Here is a 23,001-nt window from a genome sequence, read left to right on the forward strand (position 1 = left end):
GAATTGAGGAAAAATGCTAGATAACCAAAAGATAATCTCTTGTTCCCGAATTCTAAGTGGCAATGCATGATTGGGTACTCGTGTACTAATAATTAATGGACAATTTTTTGGGAACAAACTTTGGCTCGATAGCATTACCCTAAATTCAGGGTTTGTTCGGTGACGGAAGAAGCGAACCTGCTGTGATGATAGTAATTTTCAGACGATACAATGTGTGCATGTGTGGCTTTCATTTCTAAAATTCGTTTTAGTAAAGAAAAACCGGCTTCTTAACCGGACTTTCTATAAAAATTTGATACTGTATATTATAATCATTAGATCAATAAATCAAATTAACTAAAATTTTAGATTAAATTTTCAATATATTTGTGTCTATAATGCTATCAAAGATCTAAAATTTAAATTTCAAAAGTATATTATTATATTTGTATTATAATATTTATACAAAAAACTAACAAATAAATTACAATAATATAAAAATACAAACAGAAACTATTGTCATATAAAAATATTACTCTCTCCGTCTCTTTTTAGTTGTCACATTTTTTTTTGTTGGTAAAATTGACTAATTTTTAACCATATAAGTCAGTCTTTCATTATTTTAAAAAACTGAAAATTACATCTTAAGGTAAATTAAAAGTTATTTCCGACTACATATATTTTTTATTTTTTTAATTGATAAAATATTAGTGAATTACCGTGACCGGCACAAAACCAAATCTGACAACTAAAAAGGATGGAGGCGGAGGGAGTAGTTCACTTGACGAAAGGAGAAAACTACAGAAAAATTGACAGTCGTAAATACTTAATACAGACCAGATATCAAGACACTGAACTCAAACTTGATAACCACCACGGAGACGGGGGACGAGGTGAATGAGTAGACTCCTTCTGGATATTGTGTCTACCAAAGTTCTTCCATCCTCCAACTGCTTCCCAGCAAAAATAAGCCTTTGCTGATTTGGAGGGAGATCCCCTCCTTGTCCTGAATCTTTGCCTTCACATTATCAATGGTATCTGAGCTCTAAACCTTAAGTGTAATCCTCTTTACAAAAATTTGCATTCCAATACGAAGATGAAGAACCAAGTGAACCAGTAAGGGTATTCACAAAAATTTGCATTCCACCACCGAGTCAGAGAAGACGGCCATCCTCAAGCTGTTTAGCCGCAAATATCAGCTTCTGCTGGTCCAGGGATCCCTTCCATTGTCCTTAACATTATCAATTATGTCTGATTGTCCGATCTCTTAACCTCGAGAGTAATAGTCTTGTCTGTCAGAGTCTTAACAAAGATCTGCATCCCTCTTCTCATCAGCCGAAGAACCAAATGCAGAGTCGTTTCCTTCTGAATATCATAATCAAGCAAAGGTTCATCGATCCTCCAGCTGTTTCCCAGCAAAGATCAACCTCTGCTGATCCTGAGGGATCCCCTCCTTTTCCTGGATAGACTTAGCATTATCCGCCGTACAGAACTTTAGACCTCGAGAGTAATAGCATTGCCACTAAGCCTTTTTAACAAAATTCTGCATCTGTTCAATTAGCGAACAACAAAAACCACGGAAACATATAACAGTGAGAACAAAAAATTAAACACTCCAGAAAACAATTCATGGCAATTAAACAGGTAAAACATATAGATATCAATCCCGAAAAAGTCGGATCAGATCAAAACACTAAAACGTAACGCAAAACAAAACAGCAACACAATAATTGATAGAGCGACAATATTTAATGAGAAATGATTATATCAATTTGAAGCGTAAAACCCTGGATGATACGATTACAAAGTAATAAACCCTAGAAAAAAAAATCAAAATAAAAATGAAACTATATATAACCATATACAAATCGAAACTAAATTATAAATTATAAATTAGATCAAGGGACATACTTGATTTGTGAAGTGTGGAGACCAGAGAGTAATTGAAGAAGCGAATTTGGGATGATGTAATAATTTGCATGGTTATATATATAGGGTTTGCTTTTGCTTACCAGTAACGCTACGCGCCTCGCGTTACACGCGTCTTCTTTGGATGGCTTAGCTGTAACGCGACGTTTTCACGCGTTACATACAGCTCTAGCCTCTATGCGTTAAGCTTACGCGCGATAAGCATGCGTTATTGCCCCCTGTCTTCGAAATATTTTTGTTGTTTTATTGAAACTTTAAATAAATATTTATTAGTTTATAAGAAATAATTAATACAACAAATTGAAATAATAGAATTATGATATTATACGAAATCAATCAGGTTTTAGTATTATTTTTTTTTACAAATATGACTTATAACTTTATAAATGAATATCTGTTCTACAATCAGGTTTTAGTATTAATGTATCGTCATCATTATTTAACTATATGATGTATAAAACAACTTTTTATATATTATTTAACATTATTAAATGTAATATATATTGGAAATATTAAATTATAATATCAATATATCATTTTATAATATAAATTACAATTAAATTAATATGACTGTAACAATAAAATTGTAAATATAATGCATTGTATAAATATTAAAGAAAATACAATTTATGAAATCGCTTAAATTGAGAGTTTGTTCGGTGATGGAAGAAGCGAACGTGTTGTGATGATGACTGATGAGTAGTTTTCAAACAATACAATTGGCTCGTTTGCGTGATTAAAAAAAGTTATTTATAAATTAAAAATTAAAAATAATTATAAATTATTAGATATGTTTGGATAATTTTATTTGTAAGTGAATTGAGTCTTTGATGATTTAAATTTATAAAATAAAAATCATATTATTAAAATGCAAAAAAAAATATTAATATACTCAAAATAAATATATTACACATTGTAATTTTATAATTATTATAGTAAAATCTAAATCGAGAAAAAATAACAAATTAAAATAATTTTTTTCTAACTTTTACCATACCAATCATTTCCTTACATTGTTGGACGAGATCTCATCACTTCTCTGTTTGTTTTTCCCTTTCACGGGGGCGTTTGGGTGAGCTTAAAATAAGTGCTTTTTGCCTAAAATAAAAAAGTGAATTAGAAGTCAGAAGCAAGTTAAGACTTATAAGTGATTAAACTGTTTGGGAAAGAAGTAGAAGTCCAGAAACAAAAGCTAGTAATCCTAACTTCTTTTAAGTGCTTCTCGACTTTTTACACAAACGATACAAATAAGTGCTTTTAACTTATAAGCCCAGAAGCCGGGCTTATAAACGTTTCCCAAACACCACCCACATCATTTTTACTCCACAATATTTCTTTTATACATTAAAAAACTATTTCATCGTTTTTTCCTATTGTTTTGTACATATTTTTTAAAGTATGTGTTCAAATCATTTATAAACAATTGACGGGACGGGACAATTCAATATTATATATCTAAATATATTAATTAATAATTTTTTTTAAAGGAAAAAGATAATTTAATAAATAACAACCATACAACTACAAGAATGATCGACTCGAACAAATATAGAATAGATTAAACGCGAGTCTTCGTACCTAGGATGAAATAAATAAGCGATGTTGAAATTGATGATGATATATTTATAGATCCTTACTCTCTTTTCACCATCTTTCCGAAAAATTTGTTTGAACCATCAAATACAAATATAATTCTAGGAATGCTTTTATTGATAAATTCAAACCAACTCTCACAAAAAAAAAGAGAAAAGTCACACACTCACGCTAGGAATTAAACAGAAAAATTTAGGGCTTTCCATCGGAAAAACAATGGAATCCCCGTCGGAATGAAAAAAGAAGGAGGATGCGGCTAGAGAGAAGAGAGAAAAAAAAAACTAGGGTTTTGTGATTATATTAAATAGTTATTAAAATACAAATATAATATATTATCTTATTTTATTTTAATGTTTTAACATTAGAGCCTATTAAAATAATAAAAAATTATTTAAAATTTTAATAAAAAATACCGGACACAGGACGAGTTTTAAACTACGAAAATCTGTATAGTATACAGGGTTTGCTTTTGCTTACCAGTAACGCTACGCGGCATGCATTACACACGTTTTTTTGTTGGCTTAGCTGTAACGCTGAGTTTTCACGCGTAACAACTCGCATACAGTCTCTTCGCGTTAAGTTTACGCACGATGTACATACGTTATTCCCCTGTCCTCGAATAATTTCTATTATTTTTAATAACTAATTATTAATTTATAAGATAAAAACAATGCAAAAATTGAAAGAAAATGAATCAAGCTATTTCCTCACCCATCCAAAGCTTAAACGGTACTCTATAGTTTATGACTCTATCCCGTCTTGAACGTTAAACGTGGGAATGTGATTCCCACATAAATTCATTAAATTAATTTTTGACTTAAAAATTTATAATATATTTCCAATGATATAATTGAAATTAAAATTATTTAATAAATTATAATATTAAAGAACAACATTATTAAAATATTAAAGTCAAGCGAAGAACAACATTATTAAAATATTCCGAAACAAACCAAACAACAAAGACCAACAGTGTTAAAATATCAGAAACAAACCAAAGAACAAAGAGCAAGAGTATCAGATGAATAAAGACAATAAGACTATGTACTGCCTAGTTTAGCATATATCTATGATGCCCGCAGTAACAAAAATAATAATGGCAAAAACATAAGAAAGAAAGTTTGTAATTAATGTACAAAGATAGATCATAAGCAGTGAAACAGAGGTAAAGCAGTGATTAGTGACTAGTTTACATGTTGAAGAAACACACCTTAAACAATAGCGCTTCTCTAGGGATCCTTTAAATGACACTGTAGATCTGACTGGGTAGTCAGATTGTTTACACTTTGATAAGTTGTTCATGCAAACTCATTATTTATGGAAGTGAATCGTTATTACAGACGATCTACTAATCTACTAGAATTTCTTATAATCATAAACAAGTGCTGAAGTGTTAAATCCACCTGGACATCACCTTCTATTCCTTGTGTTAAAATATGCTTGTTCTTTCGCTGTTCATTCAAATGCATGTTTCCTTCCCCAGAACATTATATGCCCATCTGTATCTTTTGAAACAAAGAACTAAATGCCTTCTGTACTTTAAATCTGCAAAATTACAAACAAAACACAATGAAATTAACCATAGTAAGAGATTTTCTTCAGACAAAGTTATTATATACAAAAACTTCTATCAAGAAACATTAACTGATAGAACAGGTGAACACACCTTCAAGCCTTCTAGGCAAGATATCTAAAATGCAATCCACAAATCTCTGCATCAACATTATTTTCGACAATACATGTGACTGAAGGACAAAAAACCATCTACTAGTCAAGAGGATTAACAAATTTGACAAGTACAATCCCGATATTAGCTTTCAACTCTGTTTAGTCATGCAGAACATAATGAACTAAGAATAACACAAAGGTGTGAGAATTGAGAAATTTCAGTACCCTAATTGTTTAACTGTAAGAACAGAAGTATTTAGATTAATAAAAACTCATTCTGCATAATGAAGAAATTATGTAGACAACAGATGATTGCTGCTTATTTAATATATATCAGCTAGTGATCTAACTGAACATAGATTTATCACTTAGAAAAGTTGTAGTACACTCCATTAAAACCAAATATAATCATTGTCATGCAAATATTAGTTCACTTGACAAAAGGAGAAAACAACAGAAAGATTGAACAGTTGTTTATACAGACCAGAGATCAAGACGCTGAACTCAAACTTGATAAACCACCACGGAGACGGAGGACGAGGTGAAGAGTAGACTCCTTCTGGATATTATAGTCTGCCAAAGTTCTTCCATCCTCCAACTGCTTCCCAGCAAAAATAAGCCTTTGCTGATTTGGAGATCTCCCCTCCTTGTCCTGAATCTTTGCCTTCACATTATCAATGGTATCTGAGCTCTTTACCTTAAGTGTGATCATCTTCCCAGCAAGTGTCTTTATAAAAATTTGCTTAAGCATTTAAAATCAACATGCTTATGCAAGCCGGTCTCAAGTCAATTCCTTATAATTCAACCTTTTGATATTTCTCCTATATGGTATTAACACCTCATAAAACATTCTTGTTGGTGGTTATTAGTGCTATGTGTGTAAGTAGATAGGCAAGATAGCAAGGCCCCTCTTCTTTTTTATTTGGAAGCTAGATTGTGTAAATCAACCCAACACTATTTGCCGCAGAACATTCAAGTTATCTATGACCTCATCTGTAAATGCTTATATATGCATAGTGCATACACACTTCATAGATCTTTCTATTTCAAGCGGTAAAATATTTAGGCTGGCTTGTAATTTCTTCTTTGTGAATGTGCTGGACTATATGTTAGGGCATATAAGTAGGCAAGGTAAGGTAGGCTGTTACGAACTAATAGGTAATTGTACCATTGGTCCATCCCTGCACATTATGGCAGACCTAAACAACTTCTTGATGGCTAAAAGCGCATTAGGAAGTCATATAGATGACCTAAACAACTTCTTAACTGCTAAAAGTGCATTAGCAGGTCATATAGATGAGTCATAGTGTTCTGGATGCGCTATTCTTGTGGATTAAATTATTAGGTAATGATCTTATTTTATTGCTTGTAAATTATATATTAGTAAAAGAGAAGTACAGGAGACAAGGCTAAGGAGAGGCACTGCTACGTTCACGTAGACCCGCCAAAAACTGCTACCTTAATCTTTACAAGAAGTTTGGTTACCTAGTTGATAGTCTTGTGGAACGGTACTACTCTTGTGGAACAGTATCGTGAGATTAAAAATTTTAGCAACACAAAATTAATCATGAGAAAAATATAAGGAACAATCATGAAAAAAATAGTAGACAATACACACCTTGGATCATAAACATCAACAAATGTGACAAGTTCAATCCCGTCATCCGGACAATAAGAGCTTTTTAGCTCTGTTTAGCATATCATGCAGAGCAGAGATAATGTGACAAGAATAATACAACAATCTAGGAGATCTCAGTACCCTGATTGTATAAGTGTGACAACTGTCTAGCATATCATGCAGAACAGAGATAATGTAAGAAGAATAATACAACAATCTAGGAGATCTCAGTACCCTGATTGTATAACTGTAAGAACAGAAGAGTTCTGATCAATGAAACTTATTCTACAAAAAGAAGAAATTGTCATCGGACCAGAGGATCAACAGATGCTGCTGCTCTTCAAGCACATTACGTGCACTACCAACTGAAAAGTGAGAGAACAGAATTAACTGAATATAGATTTAACACTTAAAGTGTAGTAGCAGTCATCAATACCAAATATAATCATTGTCATGCAAATATTAGCTCACTTGACAAAAGGAAGGAACAACAGAAAGATAGAACAGTTGTTAACACGGACACGAAGACAGAGGACAAGATAAAGAATAGACACCTTCGGGATATAATAGCCTGCCAACATTTTTCTATGCTCCAACTGCTTCCCAGCAAAAATAAGCCTCTGCTGATCTGGAGGGATCCCCTCCTTGTCCTGAATCTTTAAACCTCAAGTGTAATCGTCTTTCCATTAATTGTCTTCACAGAAATTTGCATTCCACCACGAAGATGAAGAATCAAGTAAAGTGTTGACTCCTTTTGGATGTTGAAATCCGCTACTATATGACCATCCTCAAGCTGCTTGTCTGCAAATATCACCCTTATCTTGTATCTGAGCCTTGACATTATTGATAGTATCGGAGCTCTCAACCTCCAACACAATGGTCCCACCAGTAAGGGTTTTCACAAAAATTTGCATTCCACCAAGGAGTCGAAGAAGGAAGAGTAGATTTCTTCTGGATATTATAATCCGCCAAAGTATGACCATCCTCAACCTGATTAGCAGCAAATATCAGCCTCTGCTAGTCCAGGGAACCCTTTCCTTATCCTTAACATTATCAATTATGTCCGAGCTCTCAACCTCGAGAGTAATAGTCTTGCCTGTCAGAGTCTCAATAACAAAGATCTGCATCCTCTTCCAAGCCGAAGAACCCAAAATGCAGAGTCGATATCTTCTCAATCTTATAATCAAGCGAAGATTCATCGATCCTCCAGCTGTTTTCCATCAAAGGTCAACCTCTGCTGATCCTGAGGGATCCCCTCCTTTTCCTGGATCTTAGCCTTAGCATTATCCGTCGTACAGAATTTTCGACCTCGAGAGAAAATACAGTAGTAATAGTCTTGCCACTAAGCCTTTTTAACAAAATTCTGCATCTGTACAATTAGCGAACAACAATCAGAAACCACAGAAACTAAAATCACACAGCAATTCAATATTCATAAGACAACATAGAACACATTATCAAATCCCAGAGAACAAAAAATTAAACACTCTGGAAAACAATTCATAGCAATACTCAAATCAAAACACTATGATTGGTTTAGCGACAAATATTGGATGATACGATTACAAGTAATAAACCCTAGAAAAAAGATCAAAATAAAAATGGAACTCTATTTAACCACATACAAATCGTGAATTAAAGTAAGAGACATACTTGATTTGTGAAGCGTGGAGACCAGAGAGTAATTGAAGAAGCGATTTTAGGACGATGTTGCATGGTTATATATAGGGTATGCTTTTTGCATACCAGTAACGCTACGCGCCTCGCGTTTGCTTACCAGTAACGCAACGCGCCTACACGCGTCTTTTTTGATTGGCTTAGCTGTAACGCTACTATTTCACGCGTTACATACAGCTCTACGCGTTAAGTTTCGCACGATAAACACGCGTTATTGCCCCCCCTTTCCAGCTGTCCTTAGTCCTCGATATCTTTTTGCTGTTTTAAATAAATATTAATTACTTTTGATTTTGAAGATAAAAAATAATGCGACGATTTGAAATAATTGAATTATGATATTATCTGAAATGAATCATGTTTATGTGTCGCTATTAATGTGTCGCACAGATATTACATGTCATATTTATTTAACATTATTATTTAACTTTAATATATAAAACCACTTTTTATATATTATTTAACATTATTAAGGGTCATATTTATTATTTAATTAATTTATAAATGAATAAAGTCGCTTAAATTGAGAGTTTGTTCGGTGATGGAAGAAGCGAAACTGTTGTGATGAGAGTAGTTTTCAAACAATACAATTGGCTGGTTTGGCTTGATTTAAAAAATATTATCGATTATTTAAATTTAAATTTAAAAAGATAAATTATTAAATATATTTGGATAATTTTATTTATAGGTAAATTGAGTATTTGATAATTTAAATTTATAAATTAAAAAAATTATATTATTATAAGACAAATTTTTTATCAAAAAATAAATATATTTGTTTTTTTTCTTTTTTCCACTATTTTATATATATTTTTAATTATTCGGAGTTCGAATCTGGCTCAAGATTCACCAGAGAGGAGATACTAATTTGTAAGGTATATCTGCATTGTCAAAAAAATATATATTAAATTATTAAAAATTATAATAAATAAAACCGGACACGGGCGAGTTTTAAACTACTGTACGAAAGTCTCTTTATAGAGTTTGCTTTTGCTTACGAGTAACGCGAAGCGCAACGCGTTACACACGTCTTTTTGCAACGTGTTTTTTTTATTGGCTTAGCTTTAACGCTACATTTTCACGCGTTAAGCTTACGCACGATTTACATGCGCTATTCCCCTGTCCTCGAATAATTTCTATTATTTTTAATAAATAATAATAATTATTAATTTATAACATGAAAACAATACAAAAACTGAAAAAATTGAATTATTAATTTTTATTTTCACAATACAAGTTCACCCCCAATATCACGTTCAAACATAGCCATCGTCACTGCACAGCCGAGAAGACAAGATGGGAGGCCTGAACATAACAGAGCTCCAAAAAAACTCAAACAAATGGGACAAAACAGTTGACCAAATTGTTCGAATGGAAAAAAAGATTTTCCCCAAACACGAATCTCTTGCTCGATCTTTCGACACCGAGCTTTCTAAAAAGAACAGCGGATTGCTCTACATTCTTGACTCTGCTGCTGATGATAATGACAACGTTGCTGGATATGTCATGTTTTCTTGGCCTTCTTCACTTTCTGCTTCCATAACCAAACTTGCAGGTATTTTCAGCGACCCTTTTGAGATTTACGCGTGAAGGTTTGATTTTTTGTGAATTTGTGAAAGCCCATTTCAAGATTTTATGTTTTCCTTGCACAATTGGTTCTTGGTACTGGTTTGCCCTTTTTAGCTTTATATGTGAAGTTTTGATCTTTTTGTGAATTCTTGAGTAGCCCATTTCGAGATTTTATGTTTTACTTGCAGAATTGGTTCTCAAGTGTGGTAAAGAAATTGATTTAATGAGATTACTGGTTTGAATTTGGTCATGGCCGCTTTCGATATTCAGTAATGAGCTTGTTATTGTAGTTGTTTTTTGTACTCATGGGTTTTGGTAAGTGGTGTCAAGGTCTTAAGGGCCATCACCACACAATTGTTGGTGACCAATTACACAACATATCCAACGGCTGTGATTAAAACAAAATGTCAGTCATATAGTGAATTCTTTCTGCTCGAAGGAGCGCAATGCTTCTTTTCTGCTGGAACGTATAGCGGGCGGGTGAAGCCATAAATAATTTTTTAAAAATCAAACAAAAGACGTGGGTAGTTTTTAGAAATTTTAGGTTTTGACAAATTCTTATAGTGAGATTCTTTCGTACTCTTACTGTTAGATTTAAGCATTGCTTCAAGGGAAATTGCTTGCTGGATGAATAATAAATTTAGTTATATAGATTTTTTGTGGACCAACAGTCGCAGCAAGCCAGCAATATATGCATTTAAAATTATCATGCTTATGCAAGCTGGCCTCAAATCAATTAGGCGGCAAGGCCCCTTCTATTTTATTTGGAAGCTAGATTGCGTAAATCAAGCCATAACTATCTGCTGCAGAACATTCACGGTATCTAGAAATTGACCTCATCTGTATATGCTTATATATGCGCACACACTTCATAGATCTATTTAAAGTGGTAAAATTTTTAAGCTGGTTTGTAATCTTTTCTTTGTGAGTGTGTTGGACTACATGTTAGGCATATAAGTAGGCAAGGTAAGGAAGGCGGTCACAGACTTACATCTAATTGTATAATGCCATTAGTCCATCCCTGCGCAATATGGCGGAACCTAAACAACTTCTTAACTGCTAAAAGCGCATTAGGAAGTCATATAGTGATATGGATGAGTTACAGTATCCTGTATTCGCTATTCTTATGGATTAAATTTTTAGGTAATGATCTTTTTTCATTGCGTTAAATCATAAATCAGTAAAAGAGAAGTACAGGAGACAAGGCCAAGGAGAGGCTCTGCTACGTGCAGCAATAGAGAAATGCAGAGCTAGAAATGTGCACCGAATATCACTTCATGTAGACCCGTCAAGAACTGCTGCCTTGAATCTTTACAAGAAGTTTGGTTTTCAAGTTGATAGTCTTGTGGAAAAGTACTACTCATCGGACAGAGATGCTTACAGAATGTACTTGGATTTTGAAGTATATTAGCCTGGTCCATGTCCATGCATTTGTAGAATCTTTATATATTCAATTTGATTAGTTTTGGCAAAACATGTTTATAATCGGTAGACTCATAATAGGGTTGAACATTGAAGTTTTGATGTATTGTGTGCGGAAGTTCTGATTTATTCTATTTATTACGTGTTTTTGTAAATTTGTGTAGCTGTAGCTATTGAACTAAATATTGCTATGCACGAGACTTGCTCCGTGAATTAAATCTAGTTTTAAATGCGTATGCAAGGTGAAAAAATGAAGGTTAGGTTCATTATTCACAAGGTGAAATACTACTGATAGGGCAAGGGGTAATACATGGAATTGAAGGCTGAAGAAGTTAAACTTTATGGCTAACTGTGACAGCACGAAAGGATAGAGCCAGATCCGATGATTTATAATTGCAGAAAGATCTCACCAGACAAATGAGCTGAATGGAAAAGTGGATATAACATATCAGAACTGCTTGCTAGTTGCTACCATTGCACTTTGGAAGCAAGTTACTTCAGTGGAAACACTTTGTGCTGTGTTCTTCTAGAGACAGAGTGATAATGCAGGAGATATGCAGTCGTGAAAGATGCAGCCAATTCGGACAAGAACTAATATACAGAGAATGGTTAGTAATTACACACCTTAGATCATGTTCATCATGTTGTTTTGGGCAATAAATAGATGCTAGTAGATAATAAAGAATACATGCTAAGTCACAAGCAAGGTAAAACATAAGAAATTACTATATAGAAGTAACACGGAGTACTTTAGACAATAAGCCAAACATAAGATTAGCAGTAGTTATGAATACTAGATAATAAAATCCAAGGCACCTTAGTAATTGTTTAAGTAACCCAAACCCTAGAACCGTTAGAGTAATTACCCAGACTATCTACTTTTACTCTATGTGATTTTCATCAAATTGAGCATGAGCGTCAACTTGGTGAGAAGTTGCAACCATTTGGTGAGGGGTAGAGCCTAGTCTCATATGATGATTTTCCATTTGGTGGTGTGCAAACGGCTGCCTGCCTTCGTCAGAGTAATTTTGGGGATCCCTCAACGAATTGTTAGCATAGGTTATACTGTCCCCTGTCATCATCGGATAATTATAAAGAGGTGTCGATGAGTTAGCATTATACTCAATGTTTGGCGCGCCACCAATATAATCATGACCAAACGTGACCATCCTTTGATCCTGGTAATGGTCCAGAAAAGCGAAGTTCTGTTGCTGAATTGGCATTGGCATTGGAACTGGCACCTGCATAAAACCTGTCTGGGGCGGATTGATCGTAAATAAATAATTAATACCATTTTGATTTCCTACTTCCATGCTCCTTTCCCTTGTCAGCATCATCTGCTGCTGCTGCAGCAAATAGGCATTATAGATATTATTACTATTACTAACATTAGCTTTCATTTGCCCCAATTTTCCCTTGGCATCTACAATCTTGTTCTCCAGAAATACAGCCACATTTCTAAGATCTTCTTCCATGAAGTTATCAAACCTCAAATCCCATGTCGGATACTTGGACCTGACATTAGTGCTACGCAGCTTAGCCAGGGCTCGCTGTACTTTCCTGTTCCTTTCTTGAAAAAAGCAGGGAAGAAGAGACGTCCTCTTTTTGCGATCCTCAGATGACTGGCCTTTGTATTTGTCAATCAATTCGAGAACCACATCATCATTTTCAGGATAAGTCTCGAGCTTAAGAGGACGACCCTGCGGTGTAACTTGTCTAGGAGGGTTAATAATCACCGCAGTTTTGATGCCACATAGCGTTGCAAGCTCTTTAGCTTTCTTCGTCAGATTCTTCTTCCTTGTAAGAAAAGTAGTAGTTCGAACTTTTGCCTTCTCTATGAGTTCCATATTCAGTTTTGCTCTACCCATCTGCACATTACAATTTTTAAAGATAACCAAAAATTTAACAGCATATACAATAGAACCAGCAACAGTTTCTAGACTATAAAATTGTTCAGATTACACAATCCTTAGAGGTTTACTGTTATAATTTTTTTATAAGCATCAATAAATATCTGTCAGACATTGTTAAGAAATCCGAAACAAATCAAGCATCGAAAAATAAAATTATTTAAACGTCTCAAACAAATCAATCAACAAAAAGCAACAAGTGTTAATATATCGGAAACAAACGGAACAACAAAAAGCAACATTGTTAAAATATCGGAAATAAATCAAACAATAAAGAGCAAAGAACATAAGAAAGAAACTTTGTAATTAATGTACAAAGATAGATCATAAGCAGTAAAATAGAAGTAGAGCAGTGATTAGTTTACATGTTGAAGAAACACACCTTAAACAATAGCTTCTCTAGGGATTCTTGAAATTCTATAAGAACAATGTCCTTGTATAATGTTTATATAATGATAATGGAGATCTGTACTGGGTAGTCAAATTGTTTACACTTTGGTAAGTTGTTCATGCAAAATCATTACATTTATGGAAGTGAATCGTTATTACAGACAATCAAATCAATCTTATACTTAGAAAGTGGATATTTCCTTTTCTCACAAAAAAACTATATTATTTTTTATGTTAGTTAAAGTTTCCATTCGAGATCGAAATAGAATTTGCAATTTAGCGACTATATCACAATACAAAATTTCTTTTTTGTCGAGTATCACAATGCAAAATTTTAGAATAGAAGATTAATTATGATCAAAATTTATATATTGTGAACTGTAAATATTTTTTTAAAAATACACTCATTTATTTTAATAATAATTACATATATATAATAAAATTTTAATATATTATTCTATTATAACCATGATCGTATAAATTGGGAATTCGAAATAATCAATTGATCTACCAATTCAGGATTCATCATTTTTTTATAAAATAGAAAATTTTATCAAATCTCAATATAATTAGTAAATTAAGAATCAATCAAAATTTTATACACAGCAAAAAAGACAAATTGTATTTATTTTATTTTTTTTTGACAAATTGTATTTTAACTGTACCCAGCTGTACACGGAAGAAAAATAAATTGTATTTTAACTGGACCAGATGTACAACCTGGTGAGGAAGCCGGACTGAATGACTGATCATGTGACAGCTAGGTAATTAGCTAAAGTTAAGGAACCAAGTTGCTATTAAATAAAGCTGTAATTGCCCATTTTTAAACGGGTCAATAACTGTCGTCGGGGCCCCGATTTCGAAGTTCTCTCTAACCCTTAATTCAATAAAGGGGGTTTAGGGATTGCTTTGGACAAACTGATTGAATAGAGATTGGGAATTGTGGAATCCAAGAATGGGGAGCATGATCAGGAGTTGCTTTCAATCAATGCTGAAGCTTGTGAATTCTCTCGTGGCAATGGTGGGGCTTGCTATGGTTCTGTACGCCTTGTGGATGTTTAGGGTTTGGCACCAGAATGTTGATGATTCTGATTTCTTACCTCCCTGGTACTCTCTCTCTCTCTCTCTCTCTCTCTCTCTCTCTCTCTCTCTCTCTCTCTCTCTCTCTCTCTCCCCCTCTCCCTCCCTCTCTCTCTCGCTCCCTCCCTCTCCCCCGTGTGAGTGTGTAATTCTTCAGTCATTTAAATTTTGTGGTTAAATACGATATGCTACTAATTCTATTTTTCTGATGTTTTTGTGAACTTTATTTGTATTTTGGGGGAATGAATGAACTTTAGCACATGGTATATTTTTACCTACTGAGTTTTTTATATGCTGTGTAGGTTTATTTACACATTCTTTGGCATTGGTGCTTCTTTGTGTGTGATTACTTGCTCGGGTCACATTGCTGCTGAGACGGCTAATGGATGCTGCCTTTTCCTAGTATCCTTTCTTCGTTAGTTCTTCTGGTTCACGATAGCCAAACCAAACATAAGCATGCTTATTCCATAATCTTCTTAAGTAGGTCGAATCATATGTTTTCTGGAACTTGGTAAAAGATTACACTTACTCCATAATCATCTATTAACATAAATAGATGCAGCTAGTTTCTACCTTGTCTTGGAATGATACTGATGAATTAGCAAAAAAATGATGTTGCATATCACTTTTTTTTTCTTGTCATTTATATTTGTTTTTGGAAATGTGTTACAAAGAATTCTAGACTTTATAATTAAAAATTATGAATTAGTTGTCGACCTTAAATTGAAATTAGTACATGTTATTTGTCTTTTTGCTACTCATGCTGGAGGCTGCAGTTACTGTGGATGTGTTTTTCAACCGAGATTGGGAAGAGGTACATAGTAGCTATAAGGCTTTTCTGTTAATTATAATGTTTCTCTGTGTGACTTTCCTAATTGTTCACCCTTTGTATCAGGACTTTCCGGAGGACTCAACTGGTAAATTTGATGACTTGAAAGGTTTTATTAGGAAGAACTTTGAGATGTGCAAATGGATCGGCTTATCCATTGTGGCCATACAGGTCTCTCTCTCTCTCTCACACACACACACTTCATATTAAAAATATACATACACACGCTCAATCCATAAAATTTCGAGATTTTTGAAGAATCAGCCCATATAATATTCCTCCGCCCCATTGTGCTTGACATGACACTTACAGTTAAGGCTTGCTCTGTCAGAAATCTTTAAGCTTTCATAGAATCAGGGTTGCTGTTGAAGTCTTTTGTTTGTTTTAAGATCATAGATCTTTAAACTTCTCGTTAGTAATCATAGGGTAACACTTACATATAATATATAGTAGAAGTAGAAGTGAGTCACTGATGTGCAAAATCTCGAAATTCCTGTGTTGTATTAATAAATAGTTGTGTTATTAACATGCAGGGACTATGTGTGCTGTTTGCTATGATCCTCAAAGCTCTTGGGCCACACCGTCAATCTTCCTATGAAAGCGATGATGACTATACTCCAGAAGGTGTCCCACTCTTAAAAAATTATGTGCATCAACCTTCTTATGTTGCCAAGGACCCTCTGTATGGATCTAGGAAGGAATCATGGAACATAAGAGTTAGCAAATAAGGTATGGTGCTCTTAATCAGGGTTGTGGACTTGTAGATGATCTATTGTTGAATGTGACAACTGTCTCCTTTATTCTTGTCCTTTCTGCTATATATATTTCAGGAACTAGGGTTTTTAATTCTGTTTTCGAATGCTCTTTGTGTTCTCAGTTTTTAAGTGCATTAATATAGATAAAAGCAGTAGAAATGTAGAAATAAACTGATATCCAGAGTAGAGAGATACGAGACATATAGAGATAGAGTAGAGAACAGAGTAATAGAGAGAGAGAGAGATAGATCAGAGAGATAGGGGTAGAGAACATAGAGAAGTTAGTTGTATTTATAGAGAGAGAAAAAGAGAAGAGTGGTCTAATGAATTCCATTTTATAATATTCAACATAGTGAAGCTTACAACTACTAGTGCTATATATAAATACTCCCAAATCCGGACTACTGAACTTGAAATGACTCTACTACACCTGGACTCACTGGACAAACACTAGTGGACCATTTGATACAATATAAACTCTCTTTGATTTCCAATATTTTCAGTTTGACAATGCTTCTTCTGGACTGTGTTTTCAGTTGTAGGGTAAACAAAGAAAATTAATGATTCACTTGGTAATTATTTTTGATCATGACTCTTTTTGTTGTGTCCCTTTTAAAATCCACAGATACATAAATATAATTCTTATCTTTGTACCTCATTTTGTTTAATATTTTTTTATATGTTTCTTGATTATAACTTTTTCAGATAACCGGGTAAAGAGATTTCAAATGAATGAATGTTGCAGTCAGCCATGAGAGGGGAAAGTTATTTGAAAAGATAAAAAGTTGCAGTCAGCCAGAAGGATTTACAAGGAATATGTGCTCACAGAAATTATAGTTAATTCACAAACAAGCGAAACTGAATATGTAATGTGCATAAGGTGTATATATCTACATGCTCTCAGTAACAATAGCATCTTGATACTACAGTTGGATTCCCATTCAGATCAATGCGCTCTGCATATGCACTGTTGATTGTTAAAGTAGATGATAATTCTTGTATTATATAAATATACCTGTCGAGTGTCTTATCGTGTTAGTATTTCGGTAAAAGTTCTCTTGGTAGCTTTAAAATTCCCAGAAATTATCATATATGGAGAGTGGATGGGATTCCTGTGGGAGTAGGATTATGCTCTAAGCTATAGTTTAGCTTGAGCACCTACCATGTGAATATGCGTGGTTGCTAGAGCCAAACAAGGAGCTCGGAGCTCGGCAAATTTCTTTTCCTTTTGTGCACTGGACTCCTTACAATATGAGTGGAGAATGCTCCGATAGCCTCCTTACAATAAGAGTGAAAAATGCTCCGGACATTTGCCACTATTTTTTTGCGCTAGCTCCTTACAATTAGTGCATCGCGTCCCTGCACCAAGAGTGGATTAACTGGAGATAGATGGGTGGGTTCTTTTTACCACAGATTTGGAAAATTCTGGCCAGGATAAGGCAAATCAAAACTTACAATATCTTAACTACGTTCTGCTTTAACTTGTAGAAAATTTGATATGGGTGCGTCCATGCTCAAAGTTGTAATCCTAAGTTCTGCATTTAGGCAAAAAATTTAACATTTTGAACTAAAAGGGCTCCCCTTAAAAAATATCCCTGTATAAGCATCAAAACTGCATTGAAAGGTTGATACTAGAAAATAGGTATTCCAGTCTGGGGTGCTGGTTAAGCATCAGGGCCTGATTGGCTAATTACTCTTTATTCCATATATGATGCTAAGCGAGGTATAAAATGCTATTTATGGATAGTATACTTTAGAGGGCAATGAGAAACATGCAATGTCTGTCCATTTTGCAGTTGGCCCGGATTCTGATTCTGTGCTTACCTTCAGTTGCCTAAGATGCAGCAGCTTTAGATTCATCAGGAGTGCCTTTAGCAGCTGCATCTTTGGAAGGCGAACCAGGTTTACTCCCATCCTTTGTATCTTTCCCATCCTTAGCGTCTTTTTCATCTTTTGCAGGGGGGAGCATATGAGGCGGAGGATTTTGCTTCAGCTTCAAAAGCAAATGCCGCATTCTGGAGACATCAGTTGGTTTCCCAGGCTTTGGTCCTTGTATGACCACTATTGAGGTTTTCTTTTCATCTTCCTTCTTTCCTCGTCTTTTAACAGTAGCAACCTCGCGAGGGATGATCTCTGCTATTGCTTTCCAGTACTGTTGGTGACATTCCTTGTGGAATTTCTCTTGATTGGCAAGGTATATCTGTCTTGACACAAATTGTATACTGCCTGAAATATGAAAGAACACAGTAGTAGAAAAAGAAATTGGATATTCGCAAATTTTACCTTCTCTCTTTCTCTGTTATGAGTCTTATTCGTCTCACAGTTGACCTTCCTTTTCTCAGTAAACGCTTTCTTATACTCATCAGCTTCTCTGATGATCTCATTCCTCATTTCCTTCTCCTTCTTTTCCTTTTCCTCGAGATATATAGCGTTTTGCCTACCCAAAACCAGTAACTTGTGAAATATAGCTGACTTGGAGGTAACAGGTAAATGCATAATGAAAACTAAACACATCATCTAAGGCAAATTTGGCATTACTAATTCTGATTCCAGAACATATTGTGGAACATAGGTGAGTAGGCTGTGAACTATTTAGCTACAATTGCAATCAACACTGCTTTAGTGAGAAGCATACCACATAGCATATACAATTTGGAATATCAAATGTGGAAGAGTTAAGTAACTAATTCTCCTAAAACCTCAAGGTATTAGCCCGAGTTCTGAAACCATGTAAAGTGACCTATTCTCCTAAAAACTTAAAGTGTTAGGAGAAGGGCTTATCAGGATCATGTTATATTCTAACACATGATCTAATTACATTTCATCAGATCGAAAGAACTGTATGTGTATGTAAATACGAAGAAGTAACTCACTCACCTACGCCACTCACGAAATGCAGAGCTTTCCTCCTGCATACGACTCGGATCAGGGAGCAGCGGGCCATCATTAGGAGAAGTGAAGATTCCCATGGTACCAGCTCCTGGATTAATAGGTTCTGCAGCAGGAGGGGAACCAGATGATTCGAAAGGCGAGGGAGAGGCTTGATCATCATCATCAGCAGCAACACCTGTAGCCTCGGACTCTTCTACGGTGCCTACTTCTTCAGTGCTCACAGATGCATCATCAAATCCCTCCATTCCCTTGATATAAATTCTAGTGTAATGTGAGTATGCATGTGCATGTAAATCTGGTTTTCTTGGATTCAGATCAGAATGGGTAGTGCAATTAAGTTAACAGAGTTTTGGTAGGAAAACACTTGCAAATCTCGATCTGTTCAAATGCCAAAAGTTTGCCGATAAAAGTGGTAACTATTTATGTCAAAGGAATGCTAGAGGTATATGTTTTAAATTATATATTTTCTACCAAGCTATATGGGTTTAGATCGGAAGTCGAAACCAGACGACATAATTTATACTGAACAATGCTTTATAATTGATTTTGAAAATAGAAATATAAATATTTTATTATCTTTTAAGTAATGGAGTATATTATATTAATTTTGAAAATTGAAGTGAAAATAATATTTTATTTGAAAAAAATGGATATATAAATTAAAGTAGATGGAGTACATACAAGAATTTAATATTTATTTTTATTAGCAAGTCGTCACTAAGGATTCATATTTATACCCTCTGTTCTAAAAATTGGTGATTAATCATCATATTCGGTATCTCGTCGAAATAATTAAATCTATGATTAATCTCCAATCAGTCTGATTAATATTCGATAAATTCAATGGATCTTTGACTAGTTATTGTTTCTTGAATTTTTTTAATTACCACTTTTTACAACATATAAAAAGACTGTATATGTGTAATTATATGATCCAAGAAAAAACAGAATTGACAAGTATATCTAAATATTACTAATTATATTGCATTCAAAACATTTGTGCTTATTATTGTTTTCGGTCGATAAAATTTTTATTGTATATAAAGCGGATAGCTTAGTATATACTTGGCTCGTGATACGAAGACACGTAGACGGTAGACACCACGTGTCCGCTGGAGAAGAGTTTAGTGTACTTCTGTATATTACACACACGACCACATTATGTACAGGCTATAGCTGATTGATCAGAGTTGGAGATTAAAAAAAAAATGGCTGATCGATATTTTAAGAATAATATGCCGGATTTCGTGGATGAAACGCCGGCGGAGACAGGTGTAACAGACGGTGAAGGAGAAGGAGTGGTAGCTCAGGGAAGTGAAGAATCACTGATGCGCCTTCTTTCGATGCCTTATCACTCCTTTTCTGAGAAACTCAAGCGAGCTGCTTTGGACCTTAAAGAAACGGTAATAACTGTTCGTTTTTATTATGTTGTATGCTTGTGAGTGTAAATAGGTGATGAGTTTATGACTATGCTTGTGGGTTTTGAATTGCATAGGTGGTGATTGAGACTTGGGGATTTAGCAGGCAAGATGTGCAGGACTTTACTGTTTATACGGGAACTCTTGGGACGGCCCTTTTGCTGTTTAAATCGTATCAAGTTACCAACAATAGGAATGATTTGGAGCTCGCTTTTCAGATTGTTAAGGCTTGTGACGCTGCTTCTGAAAGGATTCTTAAGACTTGTGACTCGGCTTCTCCCCACCCTGGGTACTCTCTCTCTCTCTCTCTCTCTCTCTCTCTCTCTCCCTCCCTCCCTCTCCCTCTCTGATCTCTCTCTCCCTCTCCCTCTCCCTCTCTCTCTCTCTCTCTCTCCCTCTCCCTCTCTCTCTCTCTCTCTCCCCCCCTCCCTCCCTCCCTCCCTCTCGCTGTTTAAATGCATATGATTATTATTGGAATCGAGGTAGCTGCAAATTAATACAAATTTCTTCATATTCTGCCTTAATTTGCTTCCTCCCAACCAAACGAAATATTTGAAGTATTATCCTTTTTCATGAGTCTCGGGTGAGTTGGAAACATATGGATGTTAATACTTTACTATGTAACGTAGGGATGTGACCTTTTTTGGGCGAGCTGGGGTTTATGCTTTAGGTGCTGTGATCTCTAAGCATATGAAGGACAGTAAGATGCTTGATTACTACTTAACGAAGTTCAAAGAGGTACTTAGAATATTGACTTTGTTGTGGTGCCACTATTTTTTGTGTTGGGAGTGCAATTTATGTAACTGAACAGCTGCTATTCAAGCGCAGATTGAGCTGACAAAAGACCTCCCTGATGACTTACTGTTTGGGAGAGCAGGGTTCCTCTGGGCATGTTTATTTTTAAATAAGCATATAGGCGAGGGTACAATCCCTTCCGCGCACATGGTAAGGCTCTCGTAGTAAAATTTTGGTTTTATTCCAATGTGAGGACTGGTGATCATTAATTTATTTTGTTGTGAGAATGTGACAGCGAGTGGTTGCTGATGAACTTATTGCAAAAGGGAGGAAAATGGGTTCCAAAGATAGTTGCCCGCTAATGTATGAGTTCAAGGGTCAGAAGTACTGGGGTACTGCCCATGGTTTGGCAGGAATCATGCACGTCTTAATGGATCTAGAACTAAAGCCTGATGAGCGTGAGGATGTTAAGGCCACTCTCAAGTACATGGTTAATAACAGGTTACCAAGTGGGAACTATCCTGCAGTTGATAAAGATGACAAAGATGTTCTTGTGCATTGGTGTCATGGGGCTCCTGGGATTGCACTTACACTAGTCAAAGCAGCACAGGTACCACACCTAATTTACTTTCAATAAAGTAAACCAGAATTCGGCAGAAAAAAATTTACTGAAGAGAAATTTTCTATAAACTGACAGTTATAATGTAGTCTAATATAGTCTGCTGATGTCCAACAAATTAATTACCAGGTATTTGGAGATAAAGAGTTCTTGGAAGCAGCCGTAGACGCGGCAGAGGTTGTGTGGAACCGTGGTCTGCTAAAAAAGGTCGGCATCTGCCATGGTATCAGTGGAAATACTTATGTGTTCTTGTCGCTTTACCAGTTGACAATGAAAATGGAATTCCTCTACCGGGCCAAAGCATTTGCAGCATTTCTACTCGACAGAGCTCACAAGCTTATATCATCAGGAGAAATGCATGGTGGCGACACTCCGTACTCGCTATACGAAGGACTTGGTGGCATGGCATATCTTTTCCTGGACATGGTAGAGCCAACTGAGGCAAAGTTTCCAGGCTATGAACTATAAGAAGAAATAGCCAGCAAATGTAATGTGTATACTGAACTTAAGTGTTGTGGTCGTCCTTTTGAAGTTGTAGTGTTCTGCTTGTAGCTTTTGAATACAACTGAATGTGTTTAAGGCTTTTGAACTCAGCTGGATGTTTTATGTATAACAACTTTTTCTGAATGTGTTCCTTCTGGAATAGTATACCTAAGAGTAAATAAGAGCATTGCTGTGGAGAGTCATGATTGACACAGGGTGCCGGGCTTAAAAGTCCAGTTTCCGGACTTATAAAAGTCCAGTTTCCGGACTTATAAGTCAGAAACGGTGTAAAAATGACTTTTAAGTAAATACTTGACTAAATTTTAACTTATAAGCCTCACATTCTGTCCATCAATTAAAAGTTAAAAACAACTGAAAATATGATGAAATGAGTTGGGAAAGAAATCAGAAGAAATGTGAGCAGCCAAGTGTCATTAC

General features: G+C 35.0%; 5 protein-coding genes and 1 long non-coding RNA gene across 8 annotated transcripts in view; 3 read left to right on the forward strand and 3 right to left on the reverse strand.

Moving 5' to 3' along the window:
* Positions 1 to 4,760: 4,760 nt before the first annotated feature.
* LOC108218340 (uncharacterized) lies at positions 4,761 to 8,545 on the reverse strand. Of its 2 annotated transcripts, XR_010291199.1 has the most exons (4): positions 8,441 to 8,545; positions 7,452 to 8,156; positions 5,168 to 5,866; positions 4,761 to 5,046 (listed from the first exon to the last, which is right to left on the reverse strand). It is a non-coding gene; the product is annotated as an uncharacterized LOC108218340 (long non-coding RNA). The 2 variants fall into 2 exon arrangements; XR_010291198.1 differs by having other exon boundaries at positions 4,761 to 5,866.
* Positions 8,546 to 9,700: 1,155 nt separating this feature from the next.
* On the forward strand, positions 9,701 to 11,607 carry LOC108218338 (uncharacterized). The gene is made up of 2 exons (XM_017391247.2): positions 9,701 to 10,016; positions 11,212 to 11,607. The coding sequence occupies exons 1-2, from the start codon at positions 9,758 to 9,760 to the stop codon at positions 11,439 to 11,441; spliced, it is 489 nt and encodes a 162-aa protein (XP_017246736.1). The 5' UTR covers positions 9,701 to 9,757; the 3' UTR covers positions 11,442 to 11,607.
* Positions 11,608 to 12,203: 596 nt separating this feature from the next.
* Positions 12,204 to 13,891, reverse strand: LOC108218336 (agamous-like MADS-box protein AGL103). The gene is made up of 2 exons (XM_064091036.1): positions 13,745 to 13,891; positions 12,204 to 13,320 (listed from the first exon to the last, which is right to left on the reverse strand). Exon 2 carries the CDS (start codon positions 13,318 to 13,320, stop codon positions 12,334 to 12,336), a length of 987 nt encoding a protein of 328 aa, XP_063947106.1. The 5' UTR covers positions 13,745 to 13,891; the 3' UTR covers positions 12,204 to 12,333.
* Positions 13,892 to 14,478: 587 nt separating this feature from the next.
* Positions 14,479 to 23,001, forward strand: part of LOC108218337 (tetraspanin-19-like) — a 44,420-nt gene continuing 35,897 nt past the window's right edge. Inside the window, exons 1-6 of one of the 2 annotated variants that reach the window (XM_017391246.2) lie at positions 14,479 to 14,859; positions 15,135 to 15,234; positions 15,566 to 15,646; positions 15,728 to 15,832; positions 16,195 to 16,390; positions 17,122 to 17,454. In XM_017391246.2, coding sequence (XP_017246735.1) covers positions 14,708 to 14,859; positions 15,135 to 15,234; positions 15,566 to 15,646; positions 15,728 to 15,832; positions 16,195 to 16,389 — 633 coding nt within the window. In that variant the 5' untranslated portion in view covers positions 14,479 to 14,707 and the 3' untranslated portion in view covers position 16,390; positions 17,122 to 17,454. Of the gene's footprint in view, positions 14,860 to 15,134; positions 15,235 to 15,565; positions 15,647 to 15,727; positions 15,833 to 16,194; positions 16,391 to 17,121; positions 17,455 to 23,001 lie in introns of those variants that run through there. The other variant, XM_064091570.1, reaches the window with a different exon arrangement.
* On the reverse strand, positions 17,991 to 19,633 carry LOC108218339 (clathrin light chain 1-like). The gene is made up of 3 exons (XM_017391248.2): positions 19,294 to 19,633; positions 18,700 to 18,853; positions 17,991 to 18,616 (listed from the first exon to the last, which is right to left on the reverse strand). Exons 1-3 carry the CDS (start codon positions 19,551 to 19,553, stop codon positions 18,251 to 18,253), a joined length of 780 nt encoding a protein of 259 aa, XP_017246737.1. The 5' UTR covers positions 19,554 to 19,633; the 3' UTR covers positions 17,991 to 18,250.
* Positions 20,424 to 22,707, forward strand: LOC108217818 (lanC-like protein GCL2). The gene is made up of 6 exons (XM_017390707.2): positions 20,424 to 20,711; positions 20,804 to 21,015; positions 21,356 to 21,464; positions 21,555 to 21,671; positions 21,757 to 22,071; positions 22,210 to 22,707. The coding sequence occupies exons 1-6, from the start codon at positions 20,517 to 20,519 to the stop codon at positions 22,546 to 22,548; spliced, it is 1,287 nt and encodes a 428-aa protein (XP_017246196.1). The 5' UTR covers positions 20,424 to 20,516; the 3' UTR covers positions 22,549 to 22,707.

This window comes from Daucus carota, chromosome 4 (assembly GCF_001625215.2).
Source record: "Daucus carota subsp. sativus chromosome 4, DH1 v3.0, whole genome shotgun sequence".
In the NCBI taxonomy this organism is placed as follows: Eukaryota; Viridiplantae; Streptophyta; class Magnoliopsida; order Apiales; family Apiaceae; genus Daucus; species Daucus carota.